The sequence below is a fragment of the Scyliorhinus torazame genome, chromosome 1 (assembly GCF_047496885.1).
Source record: "Scyliorhinus torazame isolate Kashiwa2021f chromosome 1, sScyTor2.1, whole genome shotgun sequence".
In the NCBI taxonomy this organism is placed as follows: domain Eukaryota; kingdom Metazoa; phylum Chordata; class Chondrichthyes; order Carcharhiniformes; family Scyliorhinidae; genus Scyliorhinus; species Scyliorhinus torazame.
Genome location: NC_092707.1, coordinates 45,886,964 through 45,909,317, shown reverse-complemented (window position 1 = coordinate 45,909,317; position 22,354 = coordinate 45,886,964). Strand labels below are relative to the sequence as shown.

At 50.0% G+C, this 22,354-nt stretch overlaps 1 protein-coding gene across 1 annotated transcript; it reads left to right on the top strand.

The window, feature by feature from the left end:
* The first annotated feature begins 5,433 nt into the window (after positions 1–5,433).
* On the top strand, positions 5,434–22,001 carry selenoe (selenoprotein e). Its single transcript, XM_072516365.1, has 4 exons — positions 5,434–5,655; positions 19,343–19,419; positions 19,759–19,837; positions 21,677–22,001. The coding sequence occupies exons 1-4, from the start codon at positions 5,539–5,541 to the stop codon at positions 21,818–21,820; spliced, it is 417 nt and encodes a 138-aa protein (XP_072372466.1). The 5' UTR covers positions 5,434–5,538; the 3' UTR covers positions 21,821–22,001.
* Positions 22,002–22,354: the final 353 nt, after the last annotated feature.

Below are 22,354 nucleotides of genomic sequence, written 5' to 3'. Positions count from 1 at the left end.
ATGGAGCTAGAAATGGTGCACAAAGCACACCTGACAAGAGCCCAAATGAACAAGTTTGTTCCGGAGGTGGAGGATAAATGTGAACGGTGCCAGGGAAGCCCAGCCAAACACACCCTTAAGTTCTGGGCTTGCCCCAGACTTATTGGATTTTGGACAGCCTTCTTCGAGGCTCTGTCCAAGGTGGTGGGGGTGAGGGTGGAGCCATGCCCGAGAGTGGTAGTCTTTGGGGTATCATACCAGCCAGAACTATATTTGGGGAAGAGGGCTTATAGAGCAGGGGAGGAGGGGGACGCACGGGAGCCACCAGGACCAGAGGGAGCTGACAGGAATGGAAGGGGGGGAAATTGTGGGGGAGGGGGGGTGGGGGGGGGGGGGTGAGACCAGAGGAAACAACAAGGGAGAGTCCAGAAAGTGGCCGACACAGGTCCCAGAGGACCCAACACAAAGCCACCCGAAAGAGAACCATCAAACGCAGGCTAACAACAGGATGGGAAGAGGCGAGAAGAAGGGAGGGGAGGCCAAGCGATAAGGAGGGAGAAGGGAGAAGGAGGGCAGTGCACACATAAAATCACCAAACAACCACCCACGGTGAAAGGGTCAAAGAACAGACCCTGAAACAGCGCAAGGAGGGAGGGAGAGGGGGAAGGGGGGGGGGGGTGATACTGAAAAAGATTAACTTGCAAATTGTAACCGTTTCATCTTTCTTTAACAAATGTACAGTGTAAAAATGTAAAACTTTAAGAAAAAGATTTAAAAAGAGCGTTGCTGAGAAAGATCAGCACAGTCCATTAAAGAAAAAAGAATCTGTCTGATCCCAAAAATGGAAGCTAAGAATCACAGTCTCGTGCTAACTGAAGTGTGTCTTGGAAGCAGAGAAAAAGCTTCACAAGTGAACAAATAGTCTGAACAAGTAGGCTCTTATGTAACAGATGTCTCTCAGTCTGAGTGACCCTCTGGCCTGTAACTCAGTCTCTCAGATCCATTATTCCACATGTGAAACATTCCAGTCCTTGATTAGATTCTTAGCCTGTAACTGACTCTCAGGTATTCATTAATTTGCATACATTGTTAAGCCCTTGCAGCATGTAATTCACTCCTAGTGCCTGTATTCTATATATCAACCATCCCAAACCTTCGATTTGACTGCATCTCCTAACTTACTCCTGGGAATAGAAGTTAAAGCCATATGAATATTTCATTATTAAATTGTTGTTAATATTAAATTACCACATTGCATATTTTGGAGCTGTGAGTTACATTAATTATTTAATGTACGCTGGCTGTATTTGTCCTCTGGGATTAACTTTGTACTTTCAAACTTTACCTCAAGTCTTCATGGGTTTGAAACATTTATTGCGAAAAAAAAGTGCTTGGCTGTTCAAACCATTAGCGGCACCAATGCCAACCAGCACCTTTCACAGAATAAAACGTCTCCACAAAGATTCACAGCAGCATTATAAAACATTGTAACACTGAGCTACATGAGGAGGTATGAGGTTAGATGACCCGAAGCTTAGTCAAAGAGGTAGATTTTCAGGAATGTCTTAAAGGGGGAAAGTGAGGTTGAGAGGCAAAGAGATGCAGGAAAGAAATTCTGGTGTTTAGGGCCTATCGTCAACTGAAAGGGTTGCCAACAATTGTCCAGTGATTAAATTCAGGGATGTCCAAAAGGCCATAATTAGATGAGTTGGCACGGTGGCTAGCACTGTTGCCTCACAGCTCCAGGGACCTGGGTTCGATTCCGGCCTTGGGTGACTGCCTGTGTGGAGCTTGCACTTTCTCCCCGTGTCTGCGTGGGTTTCGTCTGGTTTCCTCCCACAGTCCAAAGATTGTAGGCTAGGTGGGGTTACAGGGATAGAGCAGGGGATTGAGGCCGGGTGGGGTGCTCTTTCAGGGGGTCGTGCAGACTCAATGGGCTGAATGGCCTAAAAGAACAAAGAACAATACAGCACAGGAACAGGCCCTTCGGCCCTCCAAGCCTGTACCGGTCATGATACCATCCTTGGACAAAACCCGCAGCACATCCTAGTGCCATTTCCCTCTATACACATCCTCTCCATGTATTTGCTGGAATGCCTTTTGAACGCTGTTCATGTATCTGCTTCCACAACCTCCCCTTGATGCCTTCTTCTGCACTGTAGGAATTCTATGGGGAAAAAAATACCTGATAAAAGGTCATCTCACCAGAATTAAGTTCCCCCTCCAAATAAAGTTCCCTGCCAGCGAGAAATTAGAACGCTCACTTTGTCAGCTATGGACAAAGTGGCGTGCAACAGTCGAGTTAGACATCTCTCATGATTAACGATGAGTTCCCGCTGCATTGTCCTCTCTGGCGGATCGTCTGTAAATGCCAGCCTCCACTTGAGACCGGGTGAATGGAAGTGCAACCAAGGAAAGGAGGAAGGGTTAGCGGGAAAGGCTGGGTAAGTGGCCAGGCAAGTGTTGGAAGGGGTGGTGCAGGCTCCCTGGGTGTCCTTTAGATACGGCGCCTGCACCTTCAATCACATGAGGTTGCAGCAGGAATTGTGACTTCCTGTCTAACTGCCCCCACTGCGTGAAGCGACAAACTGCTCGCATATGCATGCTCAATGAGCTGACTAGTGCAAGATCGCACATAGTCAGCCATTCCCCCCACTCACCCCCACCCCAGCAGGAATCATTCTCACTTCCACGTCTGCAACCAAGCTTAGACTTTAGAGTGGAAGATTCCACTCAAAGAGTGGTGAGGCCATGGAGGAATGTGGAAACAATGATTATATCAGGATGGTGGGGACAAAACTCTAAATTACCTATGGACCTTTTGAACTTTTAAATTAAATGCGTTTTTAAAAATGGATATACAAACCATAGATAGATGAGGATGTAAATTCTGGGAATGTAAATTTTGTCACTGTTTGAATTGCTCCATTGGGTGATAATAAGAGAGAGAGAGACAATGGAAGTTACACTCAGTTTCCAGAAAGGGACAGATCAAAGGCATGCAAGCCATACAGAAACAAACTGCCATCTCCTGTGGAGATAATGGAAGCTGATTATCAACTCAGCAGGAATGATATCATACATGTAATGTCATGAATGGTTTGTGAGGGCAGCTGGGTGGCCCAGTGATTGGCATTGATGCCTAGGGCGCTGAGGACCCAGGTTCGATCCCGGCCCCGGGTCACTGTCTGTGTGGAGTTTGCACTTTCTCCCCGTGTCTGCGTGGGTTTCACCCCCACAGCCCAAAGATGTGCAGAGTAGCTGGATTGGCCACACTTCATTGCCCCTTAATTGGAAAAAATAATAATTGGGTACTCTAAATTTGTTTTGTTTTTAATTAATGGTTTGTGGGATTTTCGCCTTCCAGAAATATCCAAGGAACTGGGATAAAAGGTAGCTGGAAAACATTGCCATTTGGGACTAGTGCTCAGTGCATCAGAGTGTGTGCCACAGAAGTATAAATACAGCAGCAGTCACCCCTGCTCTGAGGTAGATAAAATAAAAGTCTTGTTCTCTCTCTGGCTGCTGATGCAAGCCAAGTCAGCAAAGCTAGGGCTCAAAAGAAAGCTAGACAACATCTCAGCTGAACTTCAGGATGCTGGAATCTTGAAACCAACTATTCAACTGCTGAAGGCAGCACTACTGGAATCATGAATCTCAATGGCTACAGTGTTTCACCATCTACTCCTCAAGGACAAATTATACGCTGATTTGTATATTTTCCTTCAACTTATTTTGAACTCACTTCTCATTTCTAATATTTGTAAATGTTTGTGCGTGTGTTCCATTCTATTCCTCACATTTAGTAGTGAATAAACACACACGTCCTTCAACTCAAGGAAGTCTGGTTAAATTGACTTCATTTAAATGTAAATATATTGGCACTGGGAAAAAGTGTCCACAAGGGAAGGGATCGCTTTTGGAAGTAATATCTCTGCAACCAACTAAGGCGATTGAATAAAGAAAGGGAGCCTGCTCATCCCTCCTCACCTGGAGGCTTAAGAATTTGGGGGTATCTTATCTGGAGTATAACAAATTGAAGAATCTCGTCCAGGATAACAAATCTGAGAAACCTTGGGCTGGATTCTCCCATTCTGAGGCTATGTCCGGAGCATGTGTCTAGTATTACGACCAAATGGTCAGCGATGACACCATTTTGGAGGGAGTGGAGTATTCGAAAACAGGCGCCGCCCCCAATTTCGCAGTCAAAAGTGATTCCCTGGCCAATCACTGATTGCGATTTCGGCGTCGGCAATTGGAGCATCCTGCCTCTTACCTGGGGACCGATGGTAACAATGAAAATGTTGAAGTCACGATATTGCTAAACTGGGAGCCAAAGTAGGTCAGCAAGCACAGGAGTGATAGAGAGTTGGTGAAAGTAGGAGATGGGCTGCAAAATTTTGGAACATCTCCAAGGCTACAGAGGATTGAATTTGGGGACCAACCAGGGGTGCAAGAAGAAGGAATTTGCAGACTGTTCTCATGACACCAACAAGTGATGAGACCCTGGAAGTGTGGATGTCCATAACTGTGGTGTCAGTGGGATGTGAGGCGCTCACTATTTTTCAACAGTGCTTGACACAACATTTAAAACCACCAAAAGAAACCTCTGGAACATCAGGTGACTTGAATGCCTGCCAATCTTTTTTGTAACGATCAGGTTTCCTCAGAGCATTAATCTTCGGTAACTGGGTGTGAGTTTGCCAGCCTGTTTACACTCAAGAGTAAGGCAGCAGTTGCACCAAAATGGACCAGGTGCGAGTTTGCCGCCATGTTTGAATCTTGACAGTCAGGATTCCCAATAGTAACAGGAAGCTTTCTGATGCAAGAGAGGTCACGTATTGTCAGTTAGACCCTGATACCTCTCTGTGCCCATCCGACTGGCCACTTCACACCCCAACCCACCAAATATCAGCAGGGCAAGTCCGGAGGCGGCATTTCCAGTGATACTTAAAGTTGTCACATGACAGGGGATGGAAAATTTGCCAGTATTCTTCTAGAAGCGACTGGCGTTTTTTCCGCATTGTTGAAAGCTTATATAATTGCTGCGGTATGTTTGGCATTTGTCGTCTGTGGCTCTGAAATGTTGCTTCTTTCTCTTCCTGATGAGAAAACATACCTTCCCTCGAAGCTGCTGTCGCGGGACTCAAGCAAACAGCCACGCCAGCTGATTCCCCAGCTTTCTGCTGGTAACTTGGCAGCCCCTCAGTTGTACTGCTGACGTGTGGTTGCTGCATTGACTAAACATTACACCGACCTGGGGAAAAAAAACTGTGGCGACACCTGTTGCAGGTCAGACAAGGAACAAACCATTTCCCTGAAGATAAATTGTGTTGAACACAGGTCAAGTGTCTGACTTGAGCTGACTACACTCATTAATAAACTCAGCACAGCAACAAAGTAATCTACCCAGGCTGTTTATCTCAAATTGGGTAATGTATATTTGTATTCGGTGCTCACTGGGTCTCCTCCCTCAGGACAGTGGCTTAGTCCAAGCCTGTTATAAGTTATGAATGTGCCACGTGGTCCTCAGTTTGCCTCTTGCCCCAGGTAGAAGAGATGCTGTCGGCATTGCTGTTGTGTGCTTTGGCGTTGATGATCCACCACGCTGGTGGACAAAAAGCAGCAGAAGAGGTGAATCAGGAAGAAATGGAAATAGCTCGAGCAGCACTATTTGTAAGTACCTGCTTTTATCGTTAAGAAGCTGGGGAGAAGGCGACGTTCACACTGCAGGACAAAGCGGGAGAAAGGAAACCAAGTGAAGGCGGAGTTGCCCAAGTGGTGGAGGCCTTGTCCCTTAAGTATATTTCAGAAGGATTTGGAGGCTATGGGAGGTAGGATCCCTCAGTCCCAAGACTGAGTTGGAATATGGGATGATGTGGCTTGTCTTAGTTTTTACCGAGTGAGAATGTGGTGAGGAGAACTGTGAATATCTTTGTTCCGAAGCAGAAAAGAAAGTTTAGATAGGAACATTAGTATTGAGAAATTCAAGAGATGAAAGGTTAGACCAGAGATGACTAAGCGGCTGGAGGTGAGAGTAAGATATCATAGCAGCTAAGTTGTCATTGCTCACAATTAAATACGCAATAATCCTTCTTGACAAAGTGATATTCACATGGAAAGTGAGTGATAATGAACAAAGCTTTTGATCAGATGCCAATGCTGGCCAGAGCAAGTTGAAAGAGACAACTGAACAGTGTGATGTGTAAATAAAAGACCAAGAACAGGATATAAGTGCACGTTGCCAAACGAATGGAGGCTATAAAGTTACAAGATGATTATGCATGAGGAAGACCATTAACTAATCCATCCAGATACACTGTATAGAAGTAGGCCTTTTTTTTATGAAATGCCAGCACTGTATATATCGGATGTTATTCAATGCATCTTGAGTTTATGCCAGTATAGTCATCTGAAGCTCCAATCCATGATTGGAATCTTCCAGCCCCGTCAGCAGTGGGAAGCTTGGCGAGTGGGGAAACTTAATTTACCGGGAGGCCAAAAATTAGCTTCCCAACATGGAATGCTGGGAGGCTGTCCGGGGAAGGAAGACAGACTGCCTGGAGCAGGGAGGGAGGCAGAGATGGAAAGCAAGGGTGCACAGATGCAGGATGGAGCGAAGGGCCTTGCTTTGAGGGTCTGGAGGTCCTGTAATTGGACGTGGGAGAGGTACTCTGGGTCAGGATGGTGGGAGAGAGAGTGATGGTCCTAGAGAGCGGGGTCCATGTTGTCTGTGGTGGGGTGCTGAGGTACTGAAGGTACTGGGCAACAGAAGGAACAATCTTCGTGAGAGGGAGAGTAGGATGCAGTAGGATGACAGGTCCAGGGTAATAGTTGAGTAGTTGAAGATTTCAATATAATATAATAATAATCTTTACAAGGGAGTATGGGTCGCGGACGTGGTCGAAACAGCTGGCTTGGATAATGGGAGGGGTCAGAGTCAGGGTGGGCATGGGGATGGTCACGGGCATAGGCTCAGAGTGGAAAGCAGGCATGTGGAGGCTGATGGTTATAGGTGCAAGGATAACAGGGGAGGTTCAAGGATGACAGGGGAGAAGAATGTTTATATTGGTGAGTCAAGGTTGATGGGGGGAAGCTGGTGGGTGACACGGGGAGGGTAGACTTTCTGGAAAGTTACGTGAACCATTTTCTAAGGATCTTCTTCACAGCACCAATGCTCCATGCCTGTCAATACACAAAGTGAGAGGGAAGATATTTTCAGGTGGGACGTGTTCAAGGTGAGCACAATTGGCTGACACCCTAGTAATTATGAAGCAACCGGATGAGAATTATGCTCAGTTGTGTTCTCCTCTCTATAGCTAAGGCCACACATGAGCGGGTTTGCTTCTTTAATCATGGGTCTCATAGCATCAAAATCCCAGCAAGGTTGGGAGCTGCGATAATTTCACCTCATGGGATAATCCCCCAGCCCCTGGAATCTGCCTGATGAAACTTGGCTGTAATCACTTTATGCAAGGTCAGTTGCTGCTCTAGGTAAGGAGAAGCACAGGACAGACAATAAGTGAGGACTCACCAAAGTTGCAGTCAACTTCAGTCAGACCTATTCAATCCTACACTTTATCTCTCTTGCAACCAAAGACAACTTGACAGTTGCTGCCGCACTTGTTGGCTGCACCTACACGTGAGCTCACAGTTACGTTTGAACAGGGACAGACAGATCCATTTGGCCACTCACACTTCCCAATATCTCACCATCCAGGAAAGACTCCTGTTAGCTATTCCTCTGGTCATAGTACACAGACTCACGTTTTGATCCTCATACTCCATCTGCCATGTTCCTGACCACTCACCTCTCCTGTCAAACTCCCTTGAAGTCTCTTTTCATCCTCCTCACATCAGGATCCGAGCAGGACCTGCAATGACGACTACAAATGCTGCACAGAAACCATTCTTAGAGGGCTCAAGCTTGAGTGCACAATATCTGCTGGGTTGCTTGATACGTGCCTGGGGCACACATTCACAGATGATGCCAAGACTGATTTCTGACTACTCAATGATCACACTACTGACAAAATGAGACAATAAATGGTTTATCATTAAATACAGCAAACCTGAACACAGTGCAATTAAACATATATCTACAAGTGCCAAAAGTTGTATCTGTTTGCCTTGAAAACTTTTTTATCTTTCTTTTCATATTACGACATTTAGGTGCAGACTCCTGTGAATTTGTTCAGTAACAACTCTACGGTTCCTAAAAAGGAATTAGCATCTATCAAGTCAGGTTTCACTCTTGGATCTGATTTGTCCAATATTGACATCAGCTGGGGATGGTAACACACTGTTTGTTTTGCTGGACCCAGGCCTCCAAGACAACTGTCACACTGTCCACAGAGGTAGCCAAACACTTGCTTGCAGGAATCACAACAGCAGACAAAACATGGTCCAACTCCTCCAGCCTTTGGGCCAGTCTGTGCATTTCTAAAATTATTTCACAGGATGTTGGCATCACTGACTATGCCAGCATTTATTGCCCTCCCTAATTACCCATGAGAAGGTGACACCCACAGTGCTGTGGAGGAGGGAGTTCCAGGAACCTGACCCAGCGACAGTGAAGGAACGCCAATATATTTCCAAGTCAGGATGGCGTGTGACCTGGGGCGGGGGGAACTTGCAGGCGGTGGTGTCCTCATGTATCCTCTGCCCTTTTCCTTCTAGATGGGAGAAAATGCAACTCAGAAAATGTTGATGGAGGAGCCTTGGTGAATTGGTGGTGGAGGGAGTGAATGTTGAAGGATGGTGCATGGGGTGTCAATCATGTCGTTGAACAAAGAACAAAGAAAAGTACAGCACAGGAACAGGCCCTTCGGTCCTCCAAGCCTGTGCAGATCATGATGCCCGAACTATAAACAAAACCACCTCCCCTTACGTTGTCCGTATCCCTCAATTTCCTTCCTATTCATGTACCCATCCAGATGCCTCTTAAATGTTGCTAATGTGCCTGCTTCTACCACATCCTCTGGCAGCGCGTTCCAAGCACCCACCAGTCTGCGTGAAAAACTTACCCCGCACATCTCCCTTAAACTTTCCCTCTCTCACCTTGAAGCTGTTCCCCCTTGTAATTGACACTTCCACCCTTGGAAAAAACCTCTGACTATCTACCCTGTTTATGCCTCTCATAATTTTGTAGACCTCTATCAGGTCTCCCCTCAGCCTCCGTCTTTCCAGTGAAAACAATCCAAGTTTATTCAAACTCTCCTCATCGCAAACACCCTCGAGACCAGGCAACATCCTGGCGAACCTTCTTTGTACTCTCTCCAAAGCTTCCACGTCCTTCTAATAATGTGGTAATCAGAACTGCACGCAATACTCCAAATGCGGCCTAACTAAGGTTTTATACAGCTACAACATGATTTTGAAACTCCTGTACTCAATGCCCCGGCTGATGAAGGCAAGTATGCCATATGCTTTCTTAATCACCTTGGCCACTTGTGTTACCACTTTTAGGGAACAGTGGACCTGCACTCCCAGATCCCTCTGTATGTTAAAGTTTCCCAAGGGTTCTGCCAATTAGAGGATAATTCATACCTATATTTGATCCTCCAAAATGCATCATCTCGCATTTGTCCGGATTAAACTCTATCTGCCATTTCTGTGCCCAAGTCTCCAATCTATCTATATCCTGTTGCATCCTCTGACAATCCTCGGCACTATCAGCAACTCCGCCAATCATAGAATCATAGAATCATAGAATTTACAGTGCAGAAGGAGGCCATTCGGCCCATCGAGTCTGCACCGGCTCTTGGAAAGAGCACCCTACCCAAGGTCCACACGTCCACCCTATCCCCATAACCCAGTAACCCCACCCAACACTAAGGGCAATTTTGGACACTATGTGCAATTTAGCATGGCCAATCCACCTAACCCGCACATCTTTGGACTGTGGGAGGAAACCGGAGCACCCGGAGGAAACCCACGCACACACGGGGAGGATGTGCAGACTCCGCACAGACAGTGACCCAAGCCGGAATCGAACCTGGGACCCTGGAGCTGTGAAGCATTTGTGCTATCCACAATGCTACCGTGCTGACAATCATCGTGTCATCCACAAACTTACCAATCAGACCATCCACATTTTCCTCCAGATCATTCATATATACTACAAACAACAGAGGTCCCAGCACTGATCCCTGTGGAACACTACAAGCTACAGATCTCCATTCTAAAAAATACCGCTACTCTCTATCTTCTATAACCAAGCCAGTTCTGCATCCATCTAGCCAGATCACCCTGAATCCCAGGTAATTTTAGTTTTTGTACCGGTCTGCTATGTGGGACCTTGTCACACGCCTTACTAAACTCTATATAAACCCCATCCACACCTCTTCCCTCATCAATTTTCTTTGTCACCTCTTCCAAAAAACTCAATCTAGTTGGTGAGACATGGGCCGGGATTCTCCGCCGGCATGATTCTCCGTTTTGCCGGCGCCCGGGGGTTTCCCTACAGCGTGGGGCTGCCCCACAATGGGAAACTCCATTGAGCGGCCGGCGTAACGGAGACTCCCGCCGGCCGGTCGGGGCAGAAATGTGGTGCGGCAGGGTGGAGATTTCTGTCCATGACTCCGTGCTGCCTGCCACTAACTAGTCCATTTTTCTCTAAATGTCCATATGTTCTGTCCCTCAGTATCTTTTTCAAAAGCTTCCCCACCTCTGGGGCAAAATTCTCCGTTAGCGGCGTGATGTCCGCCACCAAAAACGGCGCAAATCAGTCCGGCATCACGCCGCCCCAAAGGTGCGGAATCCTCCGCATCTTGACCGGCCGAGCCCTAACCTTGAGGGGCTAGGCCCGCGCCGGACTGATTTCTGCCCCGCCAGCTGGCGCGGAAATGACATTGCCGGGCGGCACATGCGCGGGAGCGTCAGCGGCCGCTCACGGCATCCCCGCGCATGCGCCGTGGAGGGAGTCTCATCCGCCTCCGCCATGGTGGAGACCGTGGCGAAGGCGGAAGGAAAAGAGTGCCCCCATGGCACAGGCCCGCCCGCGGATCGGTGGGCCCCGATCGCGGGCCAGGCCACCGTGGGGGCACCCCCCGGGGCCAGATCGCCCCCCCCCCCCCCCCCCAGGACCCTGGAGCCCGCCCGCGCCGACTTGTCCCGCCGGTAAGAGAGATGGTTTAATCCACGTCGGCGGGACAGGCATTCTAACAGCGGGACTTCGGCCCATCCGGGCCGGAGAATCGCTGGGGGGGTGCCCGCCAACCGGGCTGTTCCAATCTCTGAACAGCCCTTCTTACCGCAGTATTTGTATGGCCAATCCAGCTCAGTTACTGGTCAATGGTAAGCCCCGGGATGTTGATAGTGGGGTTTTCAGTGATGGTAATGCCATTGAATGTCAAGTGGCCATGGTTAGGTTCTCTCTTGTTACAGTCATTGCCTGGAACTTCTGTGGCATGAATGTTACTTGCCTGGCACAAGCCTGAATATTGTCCAGATCGTGCTGCATGTGGACGTGGACTGCTTCAGTATCTGAGGAATTGCGAATCGTGCTGAACATTATGCATTAGTCGGTGAACATCCCTGCTTCTGATGCTGGAGTGAAGGGGATTAATGAAGCAGCTGAACATGGTTGGGCCAAGGACACTACCCTGTGGAACTTCTACAGTGAAGACCCAGAGCTGAAATGACTGACCTCCAAAATCTACAACCGTTTTCCTCTGTAATAGTTATGACGCCAACCAGAAGACAGTTTTCTCCTGATTCCCATTGACAGCAGTTTTGCTTGAGCTCCTTGATGCCACACTTGTTCAGATGGTGCATTGATGTCAAGGGCAGTCACTCACTTCACGTCATGGCTTCTGGCATCTCCGTCTGATGTTCTCTCACCCATTTCTGCATTTCCAACATGCTTCTTTTGTTATGACCACCCCCAAGTGAGGTTCCCCAATTTTGTTGATCCGGGTGAGACCCCTCGATTTGTTACGATCTGGCTGGGATGCCCCCAAATCGTTACAAACCCGGGCGAGGAGGGGTGACTGAATCTCTGGCCGGAATTCTGTTTCTGTCAGCTGGATCTCTTGCCGTTGGTTTCCCAGTGGCGGGGAGGGGGGGTTTGGGAGGGGGGTTGGGAGGGGGGTGGACAGGGGAAAAAGTGGGAAGTCCTGTTGACAGCGGGATCAGAAGTTCCTGCCACTGAACAATATTGGTCCCCCTCTGCTACGGCGCAAAATGTGGCGGAAGGTGTGGAAAATCCCACTCCCTGGCCAGGATTCCCCGTGCCTCAGTGCCGAAATCGCGCTCGGCGCAGGGGCGGAGAATGGGGCATCAGACCCACGATTGGGTCCGATGCCGGGACGCAAACCTCCGGCGACCAGAGAATTGGTGGCAGTCGTGCGCGGTCGACGCAGGGCCGGTCGGGGGCCATTGAAAGAGGCTCCCACGGTCGACCGGCTGAGTTCCTGCTGGCGTGGTTCACGTATGGTTCCATCCGGCGGGAGCTCGGAGTCGCGGCTGCGGTGGCCGTCCTGGTGGGGGGGCAGAGGGATCGGTTTCCGGGGGGGCCTCCATGACGGCCAGGCCCGCGATTGGGGGCCACCGATCGGCGGGCGCGTGCGATCTGGGGGGAACCTACCTGCTTCCGCGGCGGTCCGCTCTGTGGCTCCGCCATGTTGCATAGTGCTGGCGCGGAAGCAGCCGCTGCACGCATGCACGGACCCGCAGCCGGCGGTGCGGGGCCGCATACGGCAGCTGGAGCAGCGCGGAGCAATCCGGCGCCGTGCTGGCCCCCTGTGGGCAAGGAATCGCTGGACCAAGAGGCCCATTGACACCGGCCTGAAACACTGCGGTGTTTACTCCGGCATTAACACTTAGCCGCCGTTTGCAAGAATCCCGGCCCCTGTCTTTATACAACCTCCTTTACTGGTAGCAACAAGACTTAATCTCCAAGGTTCCATTTTCCTTGTATATCTTTTTCACACCCAACAGTTATGTTTAAAGAGGAGCCAATTTAAAGACTTTCTTGAATTAAAGACAGAGAAATTGAACGGAAAAAAAAATCAAAGTCTGCTTTTGGGCGAGTTTGGCAGGGTGTTCCTTGGCGGCTGCAGCGCGATTCAACCGCACTTTGTTCTTTGTTTTGGCCTCGGCGAGGAACATCCCATCAAGACCGCACTTACATCATTTCCTGCACTGACGAACTCAGCTCCCCAGGAAGACTACTTACTCACGGATTGGGGCACCATTTTTAAAGGCAGCTCCGATCATTCCACCCGCACCCCCCCATCAGCATCCCTACCACAGCCTCTGGTCACCCCCCGCCCCCCCCCCACCCCAATGCACCCAACTTACCTCTTCCATGGTCCTCGAGTCCCCCCTCACCCACTTCTTCAGGGCAAGGCACCCTGTCCCGACCCCTGGCATGGGCAACCTGGAATCTGACTTGGCACCGCCCGCATGCCACCCTGGCTGGCTAGGGTGCCTGGATGGCAATCCCAAGATACCAGGCTGGCAGGGCCAAAATGGGTGTGTTCCAGTGGGAGTGCCAGGGTACCACCCTGCCCAGAGACCAACCACTTGTGTGTCTCCAAGCTGCTTTTTCAACTGGTCCGTGTTTGTGTGGGCCAGTATTAAACGCCGCCCGGTCGAGGACTCGCTGGGGAGTTCATTAGTTCCCGGGCCCCGGGGGAATACGGTGCAAACGTATTTAAATGAACCTTATAATTCATTTAAATATGCTGATTTGGATCACATCCAATGAGGCCGAATTCCAGATCGCGACATCTCGCGAGGTTCAGTTAAATGGAAAGTTAGCCGTCTATATCCAATTATTCTGGAACAACTCAGTCACTAGTTGATGCACAATCAATTATTCTCGAGACAAGGTGAGTCATAACTAATAGGCTTTAATCAGCATGAACTGTACCCAGCAGCTTCGATACAGAAAGTGAAGGCTGCTGGGATGGTATTGGTTCTTATACGTTAGCCAATGGTAGACTCCTAGGTCTAGCCAATGGGCATCCACCTCTCAGGTACTGCAATACCTGGTATTACCATATTCACCCCCTGTTAAAAAAGAACCCAGCGGGGTGATGGCCAGCGTTACTGTCGCCTTTTGCATGGTAGGACCAGGTATGGAGGTACCGTGATGTCGAGGGTAACAGAGAAAGTTTTTTTTGTTTTATGGTGCAGCAATCAGTCGATCGGGTGGCCTGGTCGTCCTTCTGGAGCGTCTGGGCTTCGGCGATGATCCTGGTGGGGGCCCCGGCGGTTGTGGCTCCGGGAATGTGGTGTCTTCCTCCCCGGCAGCTTTGTCACCCCTAGGCGGCGATGTTGGGGCGAAAAGTGGGCAGGAGGGTGGCGGCGCCTGTAGGGGGCGTCGGTGCCTGTTTGGCGCTGGGTAGGGGCGGCGGCAGTACTGACCCTCCGGTCAGGTGCTGCGGGGAGGGTGGGGGCAATGGTGCGGGTGCGCGTGGGGCTCCGGCGGGCGCCAGGTCCCGATGGGAGACCGTATCTTGGCGGCCGTCGGGGAACGCTCCGTAGGCGTAGTGGGGGTTGGCATGCAGCAGGGTCCGACCTGTGCGCCCTCACATGTTTCCGCAGCAGGACGGGTCCGGGTGTCGCTAGCCAGGTTGGGAGCGAGGTCCCAGAGGAGGACTTCCTGGGGAAAACAAGGAGACGTTCGTGAGGTGTCTGGTTTGTGGTAGTACAGAGCAGCGACCGGATGGAGTAAAGGGCCACTGGGAGGACTTCTTGCCAGCGGGAGACTGGGAGATTCCTGGACCGAAGGGCTAGCAGGACGGTCTTCCAGGCCGTTCCGTTCTCCCTTTCTACCTGCCCGTTTCCCCGGGGGTTGTAACTGGTCGTCCTGCTGGAGGCGATGCCTTTGCTGAGCAGGAATTGACGCAGTTCGTTGCTCATAAAGGGGGACCCCCTATCACTGTGTATGTATGCGGGGAAACCGAACAGTGTAAAGATACCCTGGAGGGCCTTGATGACGGTGATTGCGGTCATGTCTGGGCAGGGGATGGCGAATGGGAACCGGGAGTACTTGTCAATCACGTTCAGGAAGTATGTGTTGCGATCGGTGGAGGGGAGGGGGCCCTTGAAATCCATGCTGAGGCGTTCAAAGGGACGGGAAGCCTTTATCAGATGTGCTCTCTCTGGCCGGTAGAAGTGTGGTTTGCACTCCGCACAGATTCGGCAGTCCCTGGTTACTGTCCTGACCTCCTCAATGGAGTAGGGCAGGTTGCGGGTCTTAATTAAATGAAAGAAACGAGTGACCCCCTGGTGGCAGAGGTCCTCGTGGGGGGCTCGGAGGCGGTCCACGTGCGCGGTGGCACAAGTGCCGCGGGACAGGGCATCAGGAGGCTCATTCAGCTTACCGGGACGGTACAAGATTTGGTAATGGTAGGTGGAGAGTTCATGTCGTTCTTAATCTTGCCCCGCTGTGCATTATCGAACATGAAGGCCATAGACCGTTGGTCCGTGAGGAGAGTGAATCTCCTGCTGGCCAGGTAATGCCTCCAGTGTCGCACAGCTTCTGCTATGGCCTGGGCCTCCTTTTCGACCGAGGAGTGGCGAATTTCGGAAGCGTGGAGAGTGCGGGAGAAGAAAGCCACGGGCCTGCCCGCTTGGTTGAGGGTGGCCCCCAGAGCTACGTCGGACGCATCTCTCTCGACCTGGAAGGGGAGGGACTCGTCGATGGCGCGCATCGTGGCTTTTGTGATGTCCGCTTTGATGTGGCAGAAGGCCTGGTGGGCCTCCGTCGACAGGGGGAAGGTTGTGGACTGGATCAGGGGTCGAGCCTTGTCTGCTTAATTAGGGACCCATTGTGCATAATAGCTAAAGAAGCCGAGGCAGCGCTTTAGGGCCTTGGGGCAGTGAGGGAGGGGGAACTCCATGAGGGGGCGCATGCGCTCAGGGTCGGGGCCTATGACTCGATTTCGCACTACGTAGCCTAGGATGGCCAGACGGTCGGTGCTAAACACTCATTTATCCTTATTGTAGGGCAGATTAAGGATATTCGCGGTCTGGAGAAATTTTCGGATGTTGGTGTCGTGGTCCTGCTGGTCATGGCCGCAGATGGTGACGTTATCAAGATACGGGAATGTTGCGCGTAAGCCGTACCGGTCAACCATTCGGTCCATCTCACGTTGGAAGACCGAGACCCCGTTCGTGACACCGAAGGGAACCCTTAAAAAGTGATAGAGCCGCCCATCTGCTTCAAAGGCAGTGTACTGGCGGTCACCATGACGGAGGGGCAGCTGGTGGTAGGCAGACTTGAGATCCACCGTGGAGAAAACCTTGTACTGCGCAATCCTGTTTACCAGGTCGGCTATACGGGGGAGAGGGTACGCGTCCAGTTGCGTAAACCTGTAGATGGTCTACTATAGTCGATGACCATCCTGTGTTTCTCCCCGGTCTTTACCACCACAACTTGAGCCCTCCAGGGGCTGTTGCTTGCTTCGATGACCCCTTCCTTCAGCAGCCTTTGTACCTCGGACCTGATGAAGGTCAGGTCCTGGGCACTGTACCGTCTGCTCCTGGTGGCGACAGGTTTGCAATCCGGGGTGAGGTTCGCAAACAGGGAAGGCGGGTCAACCTTAAGGGTCAGGAGGCCGCAGACAGTAAGGGGGGGTATAGGGCCGCCAAATTTAAAGGTCAGGCTTTGTAGCCAGCCCAAGAAGGGGGCTGTGCAGAGGTGCGGCAGAGCTTACAGGCGGAAATTGCGGAATTTCCTGCCTTGGACAGTGAGGTTCGCTAGGCAGAACCCCTTTATCTCCACTGCATGTGACCCGGAGGCCAGGGAGATCCGTTGGTTTACGGGATGGGTGACAAGAGAACAGCGCCTGACCGTGTCGGGGTGGACAAAGCTTTCCGTGCTCCCGGAGTCGATCAGGCACGACGTCACGTGGCCATTAATGGCGATCGTTGTGGTGGCTTTCGCTGGCGTCCGGGGCTGACTCTGGTCCAGGGTAACGGAGGCCGGCTGCAGCAAGGGGAAGTTCTGGTCAGGCAGCGTGGAGTCAGCTGTGCTGGGGGCTTGAGGCCGGTCCAGGGTAACGGAGGCCAGCTGCAGCAAGGGGAAGTTCTGGTTGGGCAGCGTGGAGTCGGCTGTGCAGGGGGCTTGAGGCCCCATCCAAGATGGCGTCAGCCACGGGTCGCACATGGAGTCCGGGGATGCAGAAGATGGCGGCGGCGAGGGACAAAATGGTGGCGCCCACCCATCCAGCGTGGTGGCCGGGGGGCAAAATGTCCGTGCCCGTGGATCGCATGCGGCCAGGGGATAGGAGGGTGGCGGTGGGCCTTGGACGGCCGGGACCTGAAACAAAGGCTGCCGATAGTCGCTGGAGACCGCTGCCACGGCGCGGCCCTGGCAGACCCCGACATAGTGGCCTTTCTTGCCGCACCCTTGCGTACAGTTCTGGTCATCGCATTATAGGAAGGACGTGGAAGCTTTGGAGCGGGTGCAGAGGAGATTTACCAGGATGTTGCCTGGTATGGAGGGAAAATCTTATGAGGAAAGGCTGTTGGACTTGAGGTTGTTTTCGTTGGAGAGAAGAAGGTTAAGAGGAGACTTAATAGAGGCATACAAAATGATCAGGGGGTTAGATAGGGTGGGCAGTGAGAGCCTTCTCCCGCAGATGGAAATGGCTGGCACGAGGGGACATAGCTTTAAACTGAGGGGTAATAGATATAGGACAGAGGTCAGAGGTAGGTTCTTTACGCAAAGAGTAGTGAGGCCGTGGAATGCCCTACCGGCAACAGTAGTGAACTCGCCAACATTGAGGGCATTTAAAAGTTTATTGGATAAGCATATGAATGATAATGGCATAGTGTAGGTTAGATGGCTTTTGTTTCAGTGCAACATCGAGGGCCGAAGGGCCTGTACTGCGCTGTATCGTTCTATGTTCTATGCAGGTGGCGGTGCGGGCCGGGCAGCACGCGCGGGGATGATTCGCCTGGCCGCAGAAGAAGCAGTGTTGGCCGGCGGTGAAAACGGGCCGTCTTGCCGCACAGGCCTGCGGGGGTGAACGGGAATATCTGGGGGGCTGCCGCAATGGGGTGCCACGCAGCCCAGGGGGGCACCGTGCGTCCGGGAGCAAAAGCCAGTGCGTTTTTGTACGCAACGTCCATGGACCCTGCCAGGGCCCGTGCCTCAGTGAGGCCCAGTGTGTCCATTTCAAGGAGCCTTCTGCGGATGTCGGGGGAAGCCATACCTGCCACGAAAGCGTCCCGAATTAAAAGTTCCGTGTGCTCGTTCCCCGTAACTGCTGGGCAGCCACAGTTTCGGCCCAGCACTAGTAGGGCCCGGTAGAAGTTTTCCAGTGTTTCTTCTGGGCTCTGCCTTCTAGTTGCCAGCAGGTGACAGGCGTAGACCTGGTTCAGAGGACGGATGTAATGTCGTTCTAGCAGCTCGATAGCTGCAGCATAATTCTCCGCCTCCTCGATCAGAGGGCAGATTGCAGGGCTGACCCGGGAGCGTAGAAGGTGCATTTTCTGCCTTTCTGTGGGGGTGTCGGCAGCCGCGTCGATGAAGCTCTTAAAACACGCCAGCCAGGGCTTGAAGATAGCAGCGGAGTTGTCTGCGTGGGGGCTGAGCTGAAGACACTCCGACTTGATGCGGAGATCCACCCTTTCAGAAGTAATAGCTGATTAAATTGATGCACAATCAATACTCTCGAGACAAGGTGAGTCATAACTAATAGCCTTTAATCAGCTAGAACTGTACCCAGCAGCTTCGATACAGTAAGTGAAGGCTGCTGGGACGGCATTGGTTCTTATACCCCGCCTCTCAGGGCAGTGCTATGTACATTAGCCAATGGTAGACTCCTAGGTCTAGCCAATGGGCATCCACCTCTCAGGTACTGCACTACTTGGTATTACCACACTAGTATAAAACCCCGGAGTGCAAGTTTCACCAGTAGGAAAGAAAAACTGAGTGCAACTCAGCCATAAAAAAGATGGGATCAATTAAAGGCGAGCATCACAATTGGGTGACAAAGATTCTGACAGATTTTACGGGGCTTCAGATTACATCAAAAACCATCAACAGCATTTACCTGGAGGGGTGACATGTGCGGAACCAGCAAAAATAAAAGGCAGAAACCCAAAGTTGGGGTAAGACTTGTAGACAAGCAATGGTTCAGACCAGGAACCAACCCTTTGTTAAATGGTACACCAGGAGAGAATGCTGGATATCTAACACTGATGTCTGATATTGGTCCCAATAAAGCCAGAATGGGGAAAGTGGAACAAAGGAGCAGAATTGACAGGCGTTACACTCATGGTGAGTTGTAATATTAAAGGCACTATCCAGAGACATCAGTTAGCACAACCAACCAGATTAAGATCATTTCTTCTGCTCTGCGCTCTGTTGATCCCACATTTTGATGTTGTTTTATAGGCACCAAGTTTGGTTGGATGATCAATTAAGAAGATACCAGAGCTGTACCAGTTCCTGCTGAACCGTTTGGCATTGTAGTATCCTTTTGTATGATTGTAGAGAGGAGACAAGTTGACATATTCCATCCTATTCTTTCTTTCATCTGTGGGATTCATCATGGCTGTGAGCACAGTATCTAATCTTCTCGATTCAAAGCTTTCACATTCAGGAATTATTATTACCAAGCTTAAAGAATACTGTTATACATTCTGCGTACCCTTTAAAATTCACAATATTCAACTTTACTCAAGCAGTAATGGACACTCACTGTGTAATTGGCAGACCCATCAGTTTACGAGTTGGCGCAGAATGGGCAACTTGTCCAATGCTTCCTCTCTCTGTCTCTCTGAACAAGTTTCCTTAAATTTGTCCTTCAGTCATAATCTGCAGTATAACTTACAGGATGACAAGGAACCCAAACTCCTCTTTTACAACCTGAAGGACGAAGTTGTCAAGGTCAGTATCCACTTATGTTTGAATTTCTATGCAACATCTGGAGAAAAAGGTGGATATCAGAATTATCATAGAATCCCTGCAGAGCAGAAGGAGGCCATTCGAGGCCATCGAGTCAGAACCAATCCTCCAAAAGAGCATCCTGTCCCTGTAACCTACACATCCCTGGACACTAAGGGGCAATTTTATCATGGTCACTCCATCTAATCTACACATCTTTGGATTAGGAGAGGAACCGGAGCACACAGAGGAAACCAACGCAGACATGGGGAGAAAGTGTGAACTCCACGCAGACAATGACCCAAGGCCAGATTTGAACCCAGGTCCCTGGCGCTGTGAGGCAGCAGTGCTGACTACTGTGCCACCGTGCTGCCCTAGCTAGAGAAAGCTGGGGATCTATCTCTTTTATACCAATATTGTTTAGTCCAATAGCAGCAGACAGAATGAGAAAATCTTGATCAAAAAGTGAAGGTATTCTTATACATCCTGCTTGAGACACAGAGATAAATAGAACGAGACAGAGAGGAATGCAGAAATTGATCTGTGCCAGGAAAGACAAAAAGAAAAAAGAGAAAAAAGAGAGTGTGCATGAACAGGATGGAGAAACAGATGCGGAAAGGGAATGATGGAGACAGTGAGAAATGCACAGAGGATGTAGGTCAATAAATGCTTGCACTCATTATCCATAAAAAATGAAAGGGAGTGAGAATAGTTTGTAACTGATACGCTGACCTGTTGTATGAAGACAGGTTTTGCAGTGAGCAATTGCAGTCAGCACCTGACGGAGAACAATTTCATAAAGGATAACAAATTCTTGGTTGATTTCAGAAGTAGGCTGGGGATCTGATCTTTGGTTTTCCAGCGATACAATAGAAACCCACTTTTCATGGTGATGTCAGTAGGTTGATTAATACAGGAGCATCTACGCCCGGCCCTGGTAGTGTAGCACGTCTTTCCTCCCTTGTAAAGATAAAGAATTGTAGAGCAGTGCTTCATTCTGATGATGGCCTTTAACTCCCCAAACCACAAAGCTAGCAGCTACAAATAATAATATCTTACAGCACAGAAGGAGGCCAATTGGTCCATAGTGCCTGTGTCGGAGCTTTAGAAAGAGCTCTCCAATTAATCTCACTCTCCTGCTCTTTCCCCATAGCCCTGCCATTTTTTTTACCCTTCACATATTTATCCAATCCCTCTTTTGAAAGTTACGACCGAATCTGCTTCTATGCCTTTCCACTTCAGGCAGTGCTCTCCTGATCAGAACACGTTGCTGTGCAATTTGCTTTTACCTTGCATTTCCTCTGATCATTTTGACAATTACCTGTGGCCTCTGGTTACTGACTGTCTGAAAATCGAACCAGTTTCTCCTTAGCTACTCTATAAAAGACCCTCATGATTTTCAACACCTCTATTAAATCTCCCCTTAACCTACTCTGCTCTCAGCAGAACTGCACCAACATTTTTACTCAGAGAGTAGTAAGGGCGTGGAATGCCCTGCTTGCAACAGTAGTGGACTCGCCAACACTAAGGACATTCAAATGATCATTGGATAGACATATGGACAATAAGGGAATAGTGTAGATGGGCTTTAGAGTGGTTTCGTAGGTCGGCGCAACATCGAGGGTCGAAGGGCCTGTACTGCGCTGTAATGTTCTATGTTCTATTTCTGGGCGTCGATAATAATCGATAATTAAACGCTATGTAATTTTACCACAATCTCTTGTTTGTGGTTGAAGGTAATTGTTCTGATCTGGCTTCTTGTTGTGTGCACTAACGGTTCATAGAGACGGGTATCCACTGCGGACTGTGTTCTCAACGTTTTCTGCTTCACCTTCCCTTCAGAGTTACCTGGTAAGGGACATGACAGCGGACAAACTCTCTGCTCTTCTCGAATCCATGGGCTTCTACAAAAGATCAGCCAAGGGGGAGGAAGTACCAAAGGAATTCCAGCACTTTCCATTGAAAGCTCCGCGAGACGAGCTGTAGATCAGCGGGCACCATTGCGGTGACCAAACGTTCAGTGTGAAGATCCCTTCCAAAAAGCATGGATGATGTTCGAGCCTGAAAGGCCGCCAATAGTCGGGGCTCGAGCTGAATGGCTGCTTCTTGGTGTGGCAAATGCTAAAGGTTTTTGTTCAATAAAAAAATCCATACACTCATCCTCAAACCTTGTAATATGTTCTGTTCTTGGTCCCAAATCTGACCTACTTTCTCAAGGCAGCGCTCTTGCATGACACACAGTATACTGGTAGGAGCCCAGTACATCAGCAACTTGTATTTATATACCATCATTAACGTAATAACACCTCCAAGGTGCCTTCACAGTGGTGCGCCTCCAGCAATCTGCTAGGAAACAAAATGATGGTGCTCATTATGCTCTTATACACCATATTAACTTAGTTGTATCCTCTCTGCCTCCTTCCTTAGAAGAGCTCCCTTAATTGCTAATCTGTGGGGAATACAAGGGGGGGTTAAACCTGATATAATATTTTCCTCTTCACTGAGCATTACTGGGTACAA